General features: G+C 44.6%; 1 protein-coding gene across 6 annotated transcripts in view; it reads left to right on the top strand.

Annotated features, from left to right (window-relative positions):
* The first annotated feature begins 1890 nt into the window (after positions 1 to 1890).
* The window catches only part of c3h5orf63 (chromosome 3 C5orf63 homolog), a 43497-nt gene continuing 26525 nt past the window's right edge, over positions 1891 to 18862 (top strand). The window contains exons 1-5 of one of the 6 annotated variants that reach the window (XM_033018078.1): positions 1891 to 2160; positions 6844 to 6970; positions 8802 to 8858; positions 14886 to 15067; positions 16917 to 17436. In XM_033018078.1, the coding sequence (XP_032873969.1) occupies positions 6854 to 6970; positions 8802 to 8858; positions 14886 to 15062 (351 nt within the window). In that variant the 5' untranslated portion in view covers positions 1891 to 2160; positions 6844 to 6853 and the 3' untranslated portion in view covers positions 15063 to 15067; positions 16917 to 17436. Of the gene's footprint in view, positions 2161 to 6840; positions 6971 to 8801; positions 8859 to 14885; positions 15225 to 15542; positions 16712 to 16916; positions 17437 to 18862 lie in introns of those variants that run through there. The other 5 variants (XM_033018079.1, XM_033018081.1, XM_033018082.1 and 2 more) reach the window with 5 other exon arrangements.

The raw sequence follows: 18862 nt of genomic DNA, 5'->3' as shown, positions 1-18862 counted from the left end.
TGTGGGATCCTGTGCATCGGCGAGACAAAGGGTAGACTCGGTGACTGTTTCATTGAACACTTGCGCTTGGTCTGCCAAGGCCAGCTGGATCTCCTGGTTGCTAACGATTTTAATCCCTCTTCCCATTCCCACACTGACATTTCTGCCCTGGGCCTCCACCATTGCCAGAGTGAGGCCACACACAAACTGGAGGAACAGCACCTCATATTTTGCTTGGGTAACTTACAACCCAACAGTCTGGCTGTAGAAATCTTCAATTTTAGGTAACCTCTAACTAACCCCTTGCCTCTTTCCTACAATGACTAGAGTAATAGAGTCACACATCATGGAAACAGGCCCGTTGGCTCAACCTGCCCATGCTGACCAGGATACCCCATCAAAACTAATCCTTCCTGCCCACATTTGGCCTAAATCCCTCCAATCCATGTACCTGTCCAATTGGACACTTCCTCCCAAACACGCATTCTTTGCACCCAAGCAGGTAAGAGCAATGGTGACAAAGGGAAACTTTCTCCCAGCCACCTTACATCTTGACTTGGAACCATTCACTTTTCCTACCCTGTCACTGGGTCTAAACCGTGGAACTTCCACCATTGCGGCATTTCAGGAGGACAGTAAACCCTTGTTTTAACAGACCCATTTATAATGGATTTTGGTTTCAGCAGACGCACCTGCTGATGCCACTCCCGGCTCGTACCTCCCCCCTCTGCTTACAGCCTCGTTTCCGACACCACCCCTGACTCGCAAGGTGCACCAGCGAGCCCTTCTTCCTCCGCCACATGGTCCGGTGACTTGGCTGTTATAGCAGCTCACGTTGTAGCCTCTGGGGACAGCATTTTCTTCAGGTCGCCGCCACCGACAGGACATGCTCGAGGCTCCATTCCCTCCCACCTGCTGATGCTTCTACCTGTTGGCCTGTCTCTTTATCTGCTCCTCGATCGACCGCCACTGACTCCTCCTCCCGTCGCTCTGTCCTGTCGGCCTCTCCCCCCACCCCTCCCTACCGCCACAGCCGCCTCCTCCTTCTCCCCTGGAGTTGACCACGTACTGCACCTTGAAAGCAGCAGCAGTTGGGAGGGGAGGGAGCCCCATGGTGACTGAGCGTGTCTTGTCGTTTGCAGCAACCTGAAGAAAGTGCTGTTCCCAGGGGCTACTACGTGAGCCACAACAACAGCCGTGTCACCGGACAGTGTGGTGGGTGAAGAAGGGCTCGCTGGTGCAGGTCAGTGGACTCAACACCTAGTTTTATGCTGAATCAGTCTGACAAAGGGTCCCAACGTCACCTATCCATGTTCTCCAGAGATGCTGCCTGACCCACTGAGTTACTCCAGCACTTTGTATCCTTTTGTGTATTGAGTAGCATCTGCAGTTCTTTATTTCAACTACATACAATTATCATACCTTACTCGGTTATAATGGACGTGGCAATGAGACACCATTCCCTGGCTGTTATAACATGGGTTTAGTATTCCTTCACCAGGAGGGCTGCAGCACTTCAATGTATTATCCTTTAACCAAAAGCAACTGGGGACTGACAATAACTGATTGTTTTGCCACAGACTCCCACATCTCAAAATTAATTGTAAATAAAAGCTCAAATCTTTCTCATCTGTTTTCTGGCTTTTGCCGGTGGAAATAATTGATTCAGTTTTAAATGTTAAATTGAGGATAACAGATAAATTGCAGAGACTAATTAAGTGGAAAATTTGATTTGGAAATAGGCTTTTATCTCCAGCACAAAACCTGTATTATTTACCCTCATGAATTTTTTAATTAAACAAAACTTAAATTACCGTATAAATTTTATAAACTGCATGCATCATCTGCTAGGAAGTTTCAAAAGGGAAGTGATAATGTAGTTAGTTATATTTGCAACTCATGGGAAATGTCACATGATCGCATCACGTGAAGAGTTCATAACCATAGCGCACATGGCAAATTAATTGTGTTATTGCACATTTCCTTGCTGTTCGGTAATTAATTCCGACTCAATACACAACGTACCTTAATCTTGCAAATCTGGAACATGTGCAGGGTAGCATATCTTAGACAGGCGTTAAATTATTTGGAAGTATAACGACTGGTTTCTGCACAAGGGAAACAAAGGGTTCAGCGAACAATTCTACAGTGCTACAATTCCATTCCCCCACACTGAGGAAGGTAATACAATTGTACTTAAAACTTTGCATTTATTTCAGATCTTCGCGGCGAGTGTGATAAGAGAAGCACTGCTCTCCTGAAGAGCTGATTAGTTGCTTTGTCGAATAGGCAGCGACGGCTGGCTCAGGGGTGGGACGATTGCTGATGAGTGAAGGGCAAACGATAAGCCGCAGGCAACAGCACTGTCTTACATCACTGCACATTATCTGCAGGCTTGGAGACGGGAGGGAGATGGGCGGGTTTTATTGTGACACCAAATGTCGGGTTATTGTACTGTTGCCGAAATGTATGCAGTGGCCATTTGAGAGAATGTAATTGACTTTGGATATTTGCAAAATATCTATCATGCCCAAGAACGTAAGGCATGTTTTTCAACCCTCTCACGTGGTTAATTCTTGAGATATGTAATCGCAATTATATTTTTAGTGTTGAGCAGAAGAAAACAATCCCTTTAGGCTTGCATTGTTTGTGTCTCTGGTTTTGATTTATGTTTTTTTACTGTATATTTAATATTCAGTGTATCATATGTGGTTGTATTAATACCCTTTGAATACATATTACATTAACTGGATGCAACTTTACTGTAAATGGCAAAACACAAAGTGCTGGAGGAACTCTTCTGGTCAGGCAGCATCTGTGGAGGGAATGGACAGACGACGTTTTAGGTTGGGACTCGCTATTTTACTGTAATGGTATTTGGTGAACCGGAGGGATATATTATTGGCCATTACATCAAGGACAACTCAAACACAAGCAGAAAATATGAGAATCGCACACCTGATCACCGACACCAGGTTTACGAATGTCTTCCAGCCATCAACCATCAGGTTTTTTTAAATCACTATCCATAATCCTAAACACAACCATACCACAATGCCAAATCACTACTATGGTAGCATAATGTTGTATTTTCTGCTATCATGATCTGGTTTACTTAGAATAACTGATAACTTCTTGGAAGGTCATAAGTGATAGGAGCGGAATTAGACTGAATTTCTATGAATGGTATATCAAGTCTACTCCACCATTCAATCATGTCTGATCAATCTATCCTATAACCCATTCTCCTGCCTTCCCCCTCCCCATAACCCCTGACACCCGTACTAATTAAGAATCTATCTCACTGCAAACAAAGTAACATTAGCAAATTTGCAGATGACACAAAGCTGGGTGGCAGTGTGAACTGTGAGGAGGATGCTATGAGAATGCAGGGTGACTTGGACTTGGGGGAGTGGGCAGATGCATGGCAGATGAAGTTTAATGCAGATAAATGTGAGGTTATCCACTTTGGTAGCAAAATCAGGAAGGCAGATTACTATCTAAATGGCGTCAAGTTGGGAAAAGGGGAAGTACAACGGGATCTGTGGGGTCCTTGTACATCAGTCTATGAAAGTAAGCATGCAGTTACAGCAGGCAGTGAAGAAAGCGAATGGTATGTTGGCCTTCATAACAAGAGGAATCGAATATAGGAGCAAAGAGGTCCTTCTGCTGTTGTACAGAGCCCTAGTGAGACCACACCTGGAGTATTTGTATGCAGTTTTGGTCCCCTAATTTGAGGAAGGACATTCTTGCTATTGAGGGAGTGCAGCGTAGGTTTATAAGGTTAATTCCCAGGATGGCGGGACTGTCATATGCTGAGAGAATGGAGCAGCTGGGCTTGTACACTCTGGAGTTTAGAAGGATGAGAGGGGATCTCATTGAAACATATAAGATTGTTAAGGGCTTGGACACGCTAGAGGCAGGAAACATGTTCCCGATGTTGGGTGAGTCCAGAACCAGGGGCCACAGTTTAAGAATAAGGAGTAAGCCATTTAGAACGGAGACAAGGAAACATTTTTTCTCACAGAGAATGGTAAGTCTGTGGAATTCTCTGCCTCAGAGCGCAGTGGAGGCAGGTTCTCTGGATGCTTTCAAGAGAGAGCTAAATAGGGCTCTTATATATAGTGGAGTCAGGGGATATGGGGAGAAGGCAGGAATGGGGTACTGATTGGGGATGATCAGCCATGATCACATTGAATGGCGGTGCTGGCTCGAAGGGCTGAATGGCCTACTCCTGCACCTATTGTCTATTGTCTATTGCATGAAAAAATATCCATTGACTTCTGTGGCAAAGAATTCCACAGATCCACCACCTTCTGACGAAATAAATTCATCCTCTCTCCTTCCTAAAGGAACTTCCTTTAATTTTGAGACTATGACTCTTCCACTAGTGGAAACATCATCACTATCCAAGCCTTTCACTATTCGGTAAGTTTCAATGAGGTTCCCCCTCATCCTTCTAAACACCACCGAGTACAGGCCCAGTGCCGTCAAAAATGCTCGTCATATGTTAACCCACTCATTCCTAGGATCATTCTTGTAAACCTGAACCCTCTCCAGAGCCAGCACATCCTTCCTCAAATATGGTGCCCAAAATTGCTCACATTACTCCAAGTACACCAGTGCCTTATAGAGCCTCAGCATTACATTCCTGTTTTCGTATTCTAGCACTCTTGTATTCTAGCACTTCTAGCATTGCGTTTGCCTTCCTTACTACCGATTCGACTTGCAAATTAACTTTGGGGATCCTGCACGAGCGCTCCCAAGTCCCTTTGCACCTCTGATTTCTGGATTAGAAACATAGAAACGTAGAAAATAGGTGCAGGAGGAGGCCATTCGGCCCTTCGAGCCAGCACTGCCGGCCGAACGCACCATGGGAACAACACTTACCCCCTGCAGGACCTATATACCAGGAAGTTCAGATCCAGAGCCAGCAACATTATGGGGGACCCCAACCACCCCAGTAACGGACTGTTCCAACTGCTACGGTCAAGCAAACGCCTCCGCTGTCATGCTGTGAAAACAGAGAGGATGAGATGAGTTTCTTCCTACAGGCCATCAGGACTGTAAACTCTTATCTCACCAGGGACTAAATTACTAATTTATTGTGTTGTTTCTTTTTCATTTTTTTTCTAACATGATTTTTTTCTAACACTGATTCTGTTCTATGCTGTTCTGTAGTTTTTGCACGATCCGCAGGCATTACCACTTTCATTTCACTGCACATCTTGTATGTGTATGCGACAAATAAAGTTGACTTGAATATTCCAGACTAAATTCATCTGCCTTACCCAGAATAGTCCCTGTTTTGATACAAACCTGGGTTTGTATCAAATATTTAATTGCCTCATCTAGAGAGAGATAGAGTGTGTGTGTTTATTTGTATTATATTGAACAGAATACTTGCTGCAGCTTTACGGGTACATTAAAAGCAACAACAAAAATAAAGTGACTTGGACAGGTTGGGAGAGTGGGCAGAGAAGTGGCAGATGGAATATAGTGTAGCAAAGTGTGAAGTTATGCATTTTGGTAGTAGGAATAAAGGCATAGACTATTTTCTAAATGGGGAGAGAATGGGGAGAGGAGTAAAGAGGTTCTTCTGCAGTTGTATAGGGCTTTGGTGAGACCACATCTGGAGTATTGTGTACAGTTTTGGTCTCCTAATTTGAGGAAGGACATCCTTGTGATTGAAGCAGTGCAGCGTAGGTTCACGAGATTAATCCCTGGGATGGCGGGACTGTCATATGAGGAAAGATTGAAAAGACTAGGTTTGTATTCACTGGAGTTTAGAAGGATGAGGGGGATCTTATAGAAACATATAAAATTAGAAAAGGACTGGACAAGCTAGATGTAGGAAAAATGTTCCCAATGTTGGGCGAGTCCAGAACCAGGGGCCACAGTCTTAGAATAAAGGGGAGGTCATTTAAGACTGAGATGAGAAAAAACTTTTTCACCCAGAGAGTTGTGAATTTATGGAATTCCCTGCCACAGAGGGCAGTGGAGGCCAAGTCACTGGATGGATTTAAGAGTTAGATAGAGCTCTAGGGGCTAGTGGAGTCAAGGGATATGGGGAGAAGGCAGGCACGGGTTATTGACAGGGGACGATCAGCCATGATCTCAATGAATGGCGGTGCTGGCTCGAAGGGCTGAATGGCCTCCTCCTGCACCTATTTTCTATGTTTCTATGTTTCTATGTAATGTCTCACACAGATGCACCGCGATGTGAATTTTCCAAATTGAATAGTTGATTTCCACAGTTGCTTTGCACAAAGGGCATCTTCGATAATTCTCTGCAATTTTTTATTTTCATTTTTCAGGATATGGGGGTTAATGTGTTCGAACCATACCACATCCCTAATTGTCCTTGAGAAGGTCTTGGTGAGCCATCCTCTTAACTCCCACTGTCCTTCAGGCAGCACGGTGGCACAGCAGTAGACTTGCTGCCTTACAGCGCCATAGACCCAGGTTCGATCCTGACTACGTGTGCTGTCTGTACAGAGTTTGTACAATCTCCCCGTGAACTGCGTGGGTTTTCTCCAGGTGCTCTGCTTTCCTTCAACCCTCCAAAGATGTACATGTTTGTAGGTTAATTGGCTTGGTACAATTGTAAATTGTCCTTAGTGTGTGTGGGATAGTGTTAGTGTGCGGGTATCGCTGGTCGGCACGGACTCAGTGTGCCGAAGGGCCTGTTTCCGCACTGTACCTCTAAACTAAACTAAACTAAAAAGGTGCTCCATAAATAGTTGTGTTGCAGGATCTTCTCCATCTAGAGATTGGTTGAATATTTCATTTGTTGAAACTCACTACAATGTTGGTCAGCAAATCAATGTATAATGTAATTATATTTTTTATTACATTCAGCAGTATTGGAACAATGTATTTGCAACATTTAACAAAACTTGTTAAACCATCAAAACCTATATTGGAATTTCTCTTCAGAAGAATGTCTTGGCTTAAGAAGGAGCTTCCAATCTTAACACTGTTTACTAAGGTACGGCATAAATTTACTTCATAAGGTCATAAATGATTGGAGCAGAATTAGGCCATTCGGCCCATTAAGTCTACTCACCATTCAAGCATGGCTGATCTATCTCTCCCTCCTAACCCCATTCTCCCGCCTTCTCCTCATAACCCCTGACACCTGTACTAATCAAGAATCTATCTATCTCTGCCCTAAAAATATCCATTGACTTGGCCTCCACAGCTTTCTGTGGCAAGGAATTCCACAGATTCACCACCTTCTGACTAAAGAAATTCCTCCTCATCTCCTTCCTAAAGGAACGTCCTTTAATTATGAGGCTATGACCTCTAGTCCTAGACTCCCCCACTAGTGGAAACATCCTATCCTCATCCACTCTATCTAAGCCTTCATCTTGTGCACTATAAAAAGCAGCAAATGCTGGAACTATTCAGCGGGTCAGGCTGCATCTGTGGAAAGAGAAACGGTTAACGTTTCAGCTCAAAAATCTTTCATCAAACTGGGAAAGTGGACAAATGATAGACACAAAAATGCTGGAGTAATTCAGCGGGCCAGGCAGCATCTCGGGAGAGAAGGAATGGGTGACGTTTCGGGTTGACACCAGATTGAGATGTAAACAAGGTTATCAGGCCAGAGTGTGAATGAGAGCAGTTAGAAAGTGAGATCAGAGACAAAAGATTGCAGACCAAGAGAACAAGTTGTTTCAGAAGGAACTGCAGATGCTGGAAAATCGAAGGTGGACAAAAATGCTGGAGAAACTCAGCAGGTGAGGCAGCATGTATGGAGCGAAGGAAATAGGCAACCTTTTGAGACGAAACCCTTCTTCAGAAACCCTTCTTCAGAGAACAAGTCGAGCAGGTCAGGCTGGGCATATCTTGCATTCCTTTGTCTATGTTCTCACCACTGCAATACACTTGCTGTGTTTCACTGCTTGTATTGTTCTAACCACTTAACGTTTAACTTAATTTAACTGATGAAGTTTACCAACCCAAAATTTCACCTATCCATGTTCTTCAGAGATGCTGAAACAAGGAACTGCAGATGCTGGTTTACACAAAAGGACCCAAAGTACTGAAGTAACTCAGCAGGTTTACGAGGAAAGATTGAAAAGTCTAGGCTTGTATTCACTGGAATTTAGAAGGATGAGGGGGTTCTTATAGAAACATATAAAATTATAAAAGGACTGGACAAACTAGATGCAGGAAAAATGCTCCCAATGTTGGGTGAGTCCAGAACCAGGGGCCACAGTCTTAGAATAAAGGGGAGGTCATTTAAGACTGAGGTGAGAAAAAACATTTTCACCCAGAGAGTTGTGAATTTATGGAATTCCCTGCCACGGAAGGCAGTGGAGGCCACATCACTGGATGGATTTAAGAGAGAGTTAGATAGAGCTCAAGGGGCTAGTGGAGTCAAGGGATATGGGGAGAAGGCAGGCACGGGTTATTGATAGGGGACGATCAGCCATGATCACAACGAATGGCGGTGCTGGCTCGAAGGGCCGAATGGCCTCCTCCTGCACCTATTTTCTATGTTTCTATGTCTGGCACCATCTCTGGAGGAAAAGGATAGGTGTCATTTCGGGTCAGGACCCTTCTTCAGACTCGCCTTGTCTGCCATTCTTTGCTTTAAACTGAATTAAACCTTTTAATTATTAATCATTGTGATAAGAGTACCCATTAGTGAATAATTTTGGATTTTCTTTTGCGTGGAAAATCATTATTGTTATTAGCTGCTGTATTCAATAGTGCAAACCATGTGGGTTAGACAGATTAGTTTCACTGAAATTCTTAACTGGGTTAAAAATAGTTACTTACTAACAACATTTTCATTTGTATACCCTTAGGATTCTTGCACTCTTTGTGAAGAAGCCAAAAAGGTTTTGGAGCCATACCGACACAGGGTATGAAATTAAATGTAAATTACTTGCTTAAAAGTATTTATAATCTACATTGGGGTGTGAATGACTGCCAATGGAGTTCTAACTTTAATCAATGGGAGATTGAAGCTTTCCCAAACGTGTTCAACAATTGCTGAATATTCCCTTCCTAAAAATGATTTTCCTTTTAAGCGATCTTACAAACATTGTCTATGATTAATCCGTTGACATTCCAAATGCAGGGGTCTTTTCATCCTTTGAATTATTTCTTTGAATCACCGTTACTGCTCCTCCTGGCTTCACTCTATGCCCTCTGATGTATCTTGTTGAGCAGAGTCACTGCTTCGCCAACTACCATTTATGTATTGACTTTTTAACACAGAACCCTTCCTGCGAGAGTTTAATTGGTGTGTTGAGATGGAAAGCTTCGTTAGAGAGAGAGAAGCTACAAGGAGGAGATACATTTGGGGATGAGGTGGGGATGAGATAAGGGCATATCAGAGGTCAGTGAGCACAGGGGTGAATGGGACGTGGTGCAAGTTTGGACAGTCATCGGAGCTGCGAAGGTGCTGAGGTTTGCAGTGAGTGGGGAGGTGCTGTGTGCCCCTTGCCCTGGACAGTTTACTCATGACTGCCTGCACTGTTCTGTCCAGCGTACAGAGTGAGCTTTGTTGGTTCGACGTACTGAATACTGCGTTTCTCTCTTCCCCACTTTAAGCCATTCAGACATTTCTCGTGAATTACGCGTGTTACCCATTCCTGTTTCCTCCAGCAATGTTTGACCATTTTGTTGCCCCATTGCCTATTCCATCCAATTTAAAAAAAATTCACAGTCTGCCTCCTCGGATTGATTCAGCTAATCTTTCCTCGACAAACTTTGCTTGCATTGAATGGGAGGCTATGATTCCTGGAATGGTTCAGGGAGAACATTCAGTCAGTCACAGTTGTTTCGGTGGCTGAGTGTTGATATTAATTTATTATTGTCACTTGTACCAACATGCAGTGAAAGGCTTGGTTTGTGTGCTATCCAGTCAGATCACACTGCAGTAAACCCTCGCTTAGATCTTAGACTTAGACCCTTTATTTGTCATTCAGACCTTTCAGCAATAACGGACCACTCAGTTCCAGATTTCGGTTATAGTGGACCGAGGCTCCCATTGCACCCCCCCCCCCCCCCCCCCCCATTTCTTCCTTCCTGGTCTTGGGTTAAACGTGTGTGCAGTTTTGGTCAACTGACCATCCTCCCCGCTTGGTGATGTTCTATAGACTCAGGATCAGTTCCTGTGGATTGGAGGGTAGCTAATGTTATCCCACTTTTTTAAGAAAGGTGGGAGAATGGAAACAGGGAATTATAGACCAGTTAGCCTGACATTGGTGGTGGGGAAGATGCTGGAGTCAATTATAAAAGATGAAATTGCCACACATTTGGATAGCAGTAACAGGATCGGTCGGAGTCGGCATGGATTTACGAAGGGGGAATCATGCTTGACTAATCTTCAGGAAATTTTTGAAGATGTAACTAGGAAAATGGAGAAGGGAGAGCCAATGGATGTAGTGTGCCTGGACTTTCAGAAAGCATTTGATAAGGTCCCACATACGAGATTAGTGGGCAAAATTAGGGCACATGGTATTGGGGATAGAGTGCTGACATGGATAGAAAATTGGTTGGCAGACAGGAAACAAAGAGTAGGGATTAACAGGTCCCTTTCAGAATGGCAGGCAGTGACTAATGGGGTACCGCAAGGCTCGGTGCTGGGACCGCAGCTATTTACAATATACATCAATGATTTGGATGAAGGGATTCAAAGTAACATTAGCAAATTTGCAGATGACACAAAGCTGGGTGGCAGTGTGAACTGTGAGGAGGATGCTATGAGAATGTAGGGTGACTTGGACAGGTTGGGGGAGTGGGCAAGTGAATGGCAGATGAAATTTAATGCGGATAAATGTGAGGTTATCCACTTTGGTAGCAAAAACAGGAAGGCAGATTATTATCTAAATGGTACTATCACCTGTATCTCCTCCAACCTCATCTATTGCATCCACTGCTCTAGATGTCAGCTGATCTACATAGGTGAGACCAAGCGTAGGCTTATCGATCGTTTTTGCCGAACACCTCTGCTCGGTCCACATTAACCAACCTGATCTCCCGGTGGCTCAGCACTTGAACTCTCCCTCCCATTACGAATCCGACCTCTCTGCCCTGGGCCTCCTCCATGGCCAGAGTGAGCACCACCGGAAATTGGAGGAGCAGCGCCTCATTCCGCTTGGGCAGTCTGCACCCTAGCGGCATAAACATTTAATTCTACAATTTCCGGTAGCCCTTGCTGTCTCCTCCCCTTCTCAGCTCTCCCTCAGCCCTCGGGCTCCTCCTCTTCCTTTTTCCTTTCTTGTCCCCCCCCCCCCCCCCCCCATCAGTCTGAAAATGGTGCCTATTTCCTTCGCTCCATAGATGCTGCTGCACCCGCTGAGTTTCTCCAGCACTTTTGTCTACCTTTGATTTTCCAGCAACTGCAGTTCCTTCTTAAACACAATCTAAATGGTGTCAAGTTGGGAAAAGGAGAAGTACAATGGGATCTGGGGGTCTTTGTTCATCAGTCTATGAAAGTAAGCATGCAGGTACAGCAGGCAGTGAAGAAAGCAAATGGTATGTTGGCCTTTATAACAAGAGGAGTCGAATATTGGAGCAAAGAGGTCCTTCTGCAGTTGTACAGAGTCCTAGTGAGACCACCTGGAATATTGTGTGCAGTTTTGGTCCCCTAATTTGAGGAAGGACATTCTTGCTATTGAGGGAGTGCAAGGTAGGTTTACAAGGTTAATTCCCGGGATGGCGGGACTGTCATATGCTGAGAGAATGGAGCGGCTGGGCTTGTACACTATGGAGTTTAGAAGGATAAGAGGGGATCTCATTGAAACGTATAAGATTGTTAAGGGTTTGGACACACTAGAGGCAGGAAACATGTTCCCGATGTTGGGGGAGACTAGAACCAGGGGCCACAGTTTAAGAATAAGGATTAAGCCATTTAGAATGGAGACGAGGAAACACATTTTCTCACAGAGCGTGGCGAGTCTGTGGAATTCTCTGCCTCAGAGGGCCGTGGAGGCAGGTTCTCTGGATACTTTCAAGAGAGAGCTAGATAGGGCTCTTAATAATAGCGTGGTCGGGGGATATGGGGAGAAGGCAGGAACGGGGTACTGATTGGGGATGATCAGCCATGATCACATTAAATGGCAGTGCTGGCTCGAAGGGCCGAATGGCCTACTCCTGCACTGTCTGTTGTCTATTGGTCCGCTTTCGTTGAGGGCTTACTGCATACAAGCAGTATTCAAGTACAATTATGCAAAGAGAAAAATAAACAGAGTGCAGAATATAGTGTTACTGCAGTCAAGCTTTACAGTTACAGAGAAGGTGCAGAATTAAAATAAAAAAGTGCAAGGGTCGCCATGAGGTAGGATGGGAGATCGGGTTTATACCCTAGTTTATGAGAGTTCTGTTCAACAATCTGATAACAGCGGGGCGAAAGCTCTTCCTGAATCTGGTGGTACATGCTTTGAAGCTTTTGTATCTTCTGCTTGACGTGTGAGCGAGAAGATGGGGTGATCGGGGTAAAAATGGTCCTTCTTTCCCGAGGCAGCATGAAGTGTACATGGAGTTGATTCATGCATGATGGACTGAGCCGTTTGCACACCTCATTGTGATGCATTCCCTTAGCAAGCTTTCTACAGTGCATCTGTGTAAATTGGTCAAAGTCATTGGAGACATGCTGAATTTCCTTAGTCTTTCTGTATAGATAAAACATAGAACAAACAATACATAGGAATGGGCCCTTTGGCCCACAATGTTTGTGCTGAACATGATGGGTGTTGATTGGTAAATTGCTCACTGTAGGTGAAAAATACTATCTGCTCCTCTCTTTGCTACTGCTGCAGAACCTGTGGAGATGACTGAGACAGCATGGAAATAGACCCTTCGGCCCATCGACTGCATGCCAATCATCAAACACTCATTTACATCGATGCCACTTGATACTCCCCCCGCTCCAATCAATCTCCCCCCTTCCCACCTATCCAAATATTCTATCACTTAGCTACACAAGGGTAAGCTTGCACTTGACAATTAACCCACCAATTGTACATCCTTGGGAGGATACCAGTGTTCCCCGAGGAAACCCACATGGTCACAGGCAGAACACGCAAACTAAACATTCAGCACCGGCCGGCAATCAGGATTGAACCGAGGTTGCTGGAGTAGTGAGCTATTGTGATTCCTTTTAGCTGCCAGATCCCTCCTGAATGTTCGGGGTCTAATTTTAAGGCAACACCCCTCGATAAGCTGGGACAGAAGATAAACTGCTGGAAGAGCATAGCAGGTCAAGAAGCATCTGTGAAAGCTGATGGAATCCCTCTGCCTTCACAGATGCTGCCCGACCCATTATGTTTCTCCAGTGGTTTATTTTGTGCTCCTGATTCTTGCATCTCCTATCGTGCTGAGCTTTTCCACCAAAAGAACCAGTTTCTCTCAATCCTTCAATCACCTGAAATACCCCAGGCAGACAACCTTGTACTCTTCTGCATGCTCGGAAACGCTTGTATAACATGCTCATAATTTAGCCCATAAGTGCGGCACGGTGGCACAGCGTTAGAGTAGGCTGGATAGACCCGGCTTGTACTTGCTAGAATTTTGAAGATTGGGGGGGATCTTATAGAAACTTACAAAATTCTTAATGGGTTGGACAGGCTAGATGCAGGAAGATTGTTCCCGATGTTGGGGAAGTCCAGAACTAGGGGTCACAGTTTAAGGATAAGAGGGAAGTCTTTTAGGACCGAGATGAGAAAATGATTTTTTACACAGAGCGGTGAATCTGTGGAACTCTCTGCCACAGAAGGTAGTTGAGGCCAGTTCATTGGCTATATTTAAGAGGGAGTTAGATGTGGCCCTTGTGGCTAAAGGGATCAGGGGGTATGGAGAGAAGGCAGGGATGGGATACTGAGTTGGATGATCAGCCATGATCATATCGAATGGCGGTGCAAGCTCGAAGGGCCGAATGGCCTACTCCTGCACCTATTTTCTATGTTTCTATATAGCGTCAGAGACCTGGGTTTGATCCTGACTACAGGTGCTGACTACAGAGTTTGTATGTTCTCCGTGTGACCGTGTGGGTTTTCTCTGGGAGCTCCAGTTTCCTCCCACACTGTACAGGTTGGTAGGCTTATTGCTTACAGATTTACTGAATTGGTTTCAATTAAAAAAAATCTTTAATTGTCCCTCATGTGTAGGAAAATAATAATAATAATGGATGGGATTTATATACTCAAGGCGCTTTACATCGCATTATTCATTCACTCCTCAGTCACACTCGGTGGTGGTAAGCTACTTCTGTAGCCACAGCTGCCCTGGGGCAGACTGACGGAAGCGTGGCTGCCATTCTGTGCCTACGGCCCCTCCGACCACCACCAATCACTCACACACATTCACACACAGGCAAAGGTGGGTGAAGTGTCTTGCCCAAGGACACAACGACAGTATGCACTCCAAGCGGGATTCGAACCGGCTACCTTCCGGTCGCCAGCCGAACACTTAGCCCATTGTGCCATCTGTCGTCCCAAATACTGCTAGTGTACAGGGAATGCAGGTCGGCGCAGACTCCATGAGGCGAAGGGCCTGTTTCTGCGCCACATCTCTAAACTAAAACTAATTGCCAAAGAATGAACCTCTCAGAAGCAGGCCACTCAGTCCATCTTCTTCATGTCAGTATTTACCCCCAACCCCCTTCTTCTTCTTCTTCTTCTTGCATATGGTGTGCACAGCCTAAAGTTTTAGGACAACTTGTTCTATCTGATCTTATTTGATTGTGCACGCCAGGTTGATTGCATTCGTCAACACAGGTCGGACCACGTGAAGGTTGCAATCTCCCACCCCAACCCCCTTCTTAGGAGCCTCATCTTACCGTTCTTCATCTCATTCAGAACAATATCCTCATGATCTTATCTACTTGCCCCCCTCCAGTTTCAAACAAAGATCATGCAATTAATTATATTATCCATTCGCAGTTCATCCTGCAGGAGGTGGACATCACCGATCCAGAGAATTGTGTCTGGTTTGAGAGGTACAAGTATGACATTCCAGTTTTCCACATGAATGGACAGTTTCTGATGATGCATCAAGTCAACTTGAAAATCCTGGAGAAACAGCTGGCCAAACTGGAACAGGATGGAAACAAAATTTGATAAAGGTTTGAAGTGTGAACTTGGGTGAAAAAATAACTTTTTAATGTCTTATTAAGGCTACAGTACTGCTTGTTGCTGATTTGTAAATTAATTTAAATTAATTTGTATTTTAGACATTGCCAATGAAACTAAATTACTTGGATTATAAAACAGTTAAAATAACGTGGAAATGTCATTAAATTGAATTTTTAGACAATAGACAAAAGGTGCAGGAGCAGGCCATTTGGCCCTTCGAGCCAGCACCGCCATTCAATGTGATCATGGCTGATCATCCCCAATCAGTACCCCGTTCCTGCCTTCTCCCCATATCCCCTGACTCCGCTATTTTTAAGAGCCCTATCTAGCTCTCTCTTGAAAGCATCCAGAGAACCTGCCTCCACCGCCCTCTGAGGCGGAGAATTCCACAGACTCACCACTCACTGTGAGAAAAAGTGTTTCCCCGTCTCCGTTCCAAATGGCTCACTCCTTATTCTTAATTAGTTCAAGACTTTGAGCAAGACTTCGGCCCACCAAGTCCACACCAACCAGCCAAAAACTGTGCACAAAGTTCTATCCTACTCATGAGGGAAAATCTACAGAGGCCAATTCACTTACAAACCTGCACGTCTTCGGGTTGTGGGAGGAAACCTAAGTACCCAGAATAAACCCACGTGGTCACAGAGAAAACTCCGTACAAACTCCGTAGTCAAGATCAAACCCGGGTCTCTGGTGATATAAGGCAGCAATTCTACTGCTGCACCACTGTGCCGCCATTTTACTGCTCCACTACAAAACCTCCTCCAGGTATGCTAACTTCGAAGAAGTTCTTCTGCCTCTGACAGGGTTTCTGCGAGACCCTCTCTCACTGCTCCCCATTGTGATTCCTGGTGCTCTCCTGCTCTTCGACAGTGTTTTGTCCCGGACTTGATATACTTATCGCTTGCCTGGCTTTGAGCTGGCCCCACCTTTCTTCCAGCCTTCTTCCCTCTATTACAATCAGTCTGAAGTAGGGTCAACCAGATGCCAAAGACTTGGTAGGGGGAAGCTGCCAAGCTGACCTCCTGCTTGTCCCCTGAAGACCGGAGAGGAGGAAGCCGGCAATGGCGGACGCGAGGTGCAAGGCCGGTAGGAGAGGGATCAAGGACGGTTGCAGAAGGCGCCCCCAGGACACAAAGGTGGATGGGTGATGAGAGACATTGGTTGGCTGAACAATCCGGACAAAGGTGATATCCGGAGGGCCACAGCAGCCTGGGGCTCGCTTGGATCGGGCTCCACTCCATAAGACCTGAAGTGCAGACTGGACCGGACTTTGAAATGGCACTAAATCCTGGCGCCCCTTGCATGTGGTCTCAGTGGACTATTTCTGTACACTTTGCTAATTGGGGATGATGCTTAGGTATCATAATACTTTACTGGGTGCAACCAAAAAAAAATTCACGGCGCATTTACACATGTGACAAGCACCATTGACCATTGATTGACCTGACCTGCAATGTACAGTATGTATACTGATTGTACGCCTCGTTGTCACCTACCCCATAGCCAATGCGCGCACACATAAAACAAACAATAGAGCTGACCCCTTATGTTACTCCAGCACTTTGTGTCTTTTTTGTAAACCAGTATCCGCAAGTTCCTTGTTTCTGTATTAAATGAGCAGTTTGATTGAATAGGCTGAGTGGTCTCCTGCAGAATTGTAGATAGAAATCTGTGTGAGCAGCAAAAGCCAAGACATAGGCTGAAAGTGAAAGACGACGACCAATATCTTGGGCTGTGATTCCAAACCCTTTGGGCCTTGCAGCTGGGTGAAGGGAAAGAAATTCAAAGGAATTAATATACTTTATACAAATAAAATCTAGAATTTTTATACATCAGGTGGATCTATCCCCGGCAAGATGGTTGGTTACCGGAATATGCTGATTCAAGAATACAGGTGATGCGTGAACGTGGAAAGGATGTTTCCAGTGGTGGGAGAATCTCGAGGCAAAGGGCACAGCCTCAGAATAAAAGGACGTACCTTAAGAAAGGAGATGAGGAGGAATTTCTTTATCCAGAGGGTAGTCAATCTGTGGAATTCATTGCCACAGATGGCTGTGGAGGCCAAGACATTGGGTACTTTTAAAGACGTTTTAAATACTTTGAAGCAGTTCAGACACTTTGAAGCCTTCTACTTTGTCAGTTTTTGTATTACTTTTTTTGCACCTCATGACATTTACAATGCTGCGTTCAAATAGCTAATAACTTTACAATGATAACACTTTATCTCCTCCAACAAGAACTACCCCAGCTTGAAAGAGAGGTGCGATCAATGAAATAACTTGGAAAAAAGACTGTGCAAGGGAGATGATTGTAAGCGATTTCTATGCAGTATAATAAATGCATGTAATTACATACATCCAGATGCCTAAAGGTGGGGCTACTTTATCGAGAAGGCATGCAGTACCAGTAGCCATCTCCTGGCTGCGCTGTTGAACACAAGACCCGCTGTAACTCAGAGGATCAGGCTAGCGTCTGTAGATGATGTTTCTAGCCTGGACCCTTCTTCAGACTGACCATATGGGGGCGGATGGGGAGAGTATGCTGGAAAACATAGAGACATAGAAAATAGGTGCAGGTGTAGGCCATTCGGCCCTTTGAGCCATTAAATATGATCATGGCTGACCATCCAAAATCAGTACCCCATTCCTGCTTTCTCCCCGTATCCCTTGATTCCGTTAGCCGGAAGAGCCCTATCTAACTCTAAATAGCTAGATGCAAGACAACGCCTAGCAAGTGATACAAAGCGCTGGAGTAACTCAGCGGGCCCACCTTCAGACCTAAGTGTCCTGACCCAAAACATCACCTATCCATGTTCCCCAAAGATATTATTTCACCTCAACACTTAAGGGCCTGTCCCATTGACACGACTTTACAGCGACTGTCTTCGACCTTCAAGCTCGAGGGCACTCGCCTGGAAAACCTCGAGCTGGATCGACCGTCAGCCATGAAACTGCGAGCTGGATCGACCGACCACACACACACACGCGCAGTTTCGCGGGCATTTAAATTTCTGGTCGGTTTTTCTTGGTCCTGAAAACTCCAATGAGCCAATTAAAATGCCCGGTCAGCGAAGGAGATTGCCTACGGCTGCCCTCGACAGCCTATAACTACATAGCGACCCCACTACACTACGAGTTCAAAAGAACCATGCCGACCAATTTTTACCAAACGGAGGCCGCGAGTATGCGGGAACTTCCCTCGAGCATGAAGGAGAGTTCCAGTGACCTCATAGTAGCAATGTTACAACATTTTGAGATTTTAAAAATCAAGTCTGCAATTTATCCCATCAGATAAAGCATAAAAATAAGTTTAATTTGACACCTAATTCATTTTCATATCTGCAGTATTAAAAAAGTTATGGGCAATGTCATACTCGGAAATTAGCATCTTGTTCCCTATTGCTTTTCCATTGACTTAACACAAAAGCTGTGATCGAGGATAGTCAAAAGCCCATAAGTTTCTTAAAAATTAAGAGAACTGAAAGAAATTTTCAGTTATTATAGATTGAAGCATTCTGAAACAAATATGAAACAATCTTACTTGGATGACCTGAAATTAAAGCATATAATTAGTTAGTTACCTAATTGTAGCTAATTACAAAATTCAATCACTAGATCTAAACATCTATCCATTTCTTAAGAAAAGGTTAACATTTTTAAATAGCCGAAGTGTCCAAATAACATTCACACAAGAATTCACAATATAACATGATTTTAAAAACTCATTGTCATGAATTTATTGGCCAAATGGAAGGAATTTAATGTTTAATTCTCGTAAAATAA

This window comes from Amblyraja radiata, chromosome 3 (genome assembly GCF_010909765.2).
Source record: "Amblyraja radiata isolate CabotCenter1 chromosome 3, sAmbRad1.1.pri, whole genome shotgun sequence".
NCBI classification, from domain to species: Eukaryota; Metazoa; Chordata; class Chondrichthyes; order Rajiformes; family Rajidae; genus Amblyraja; species Amblyraja radiata.
Note: the sequence above shows the minus strand (reverse complement) of the source record. Positions and strands in the feature narration are given on the sequence as shown.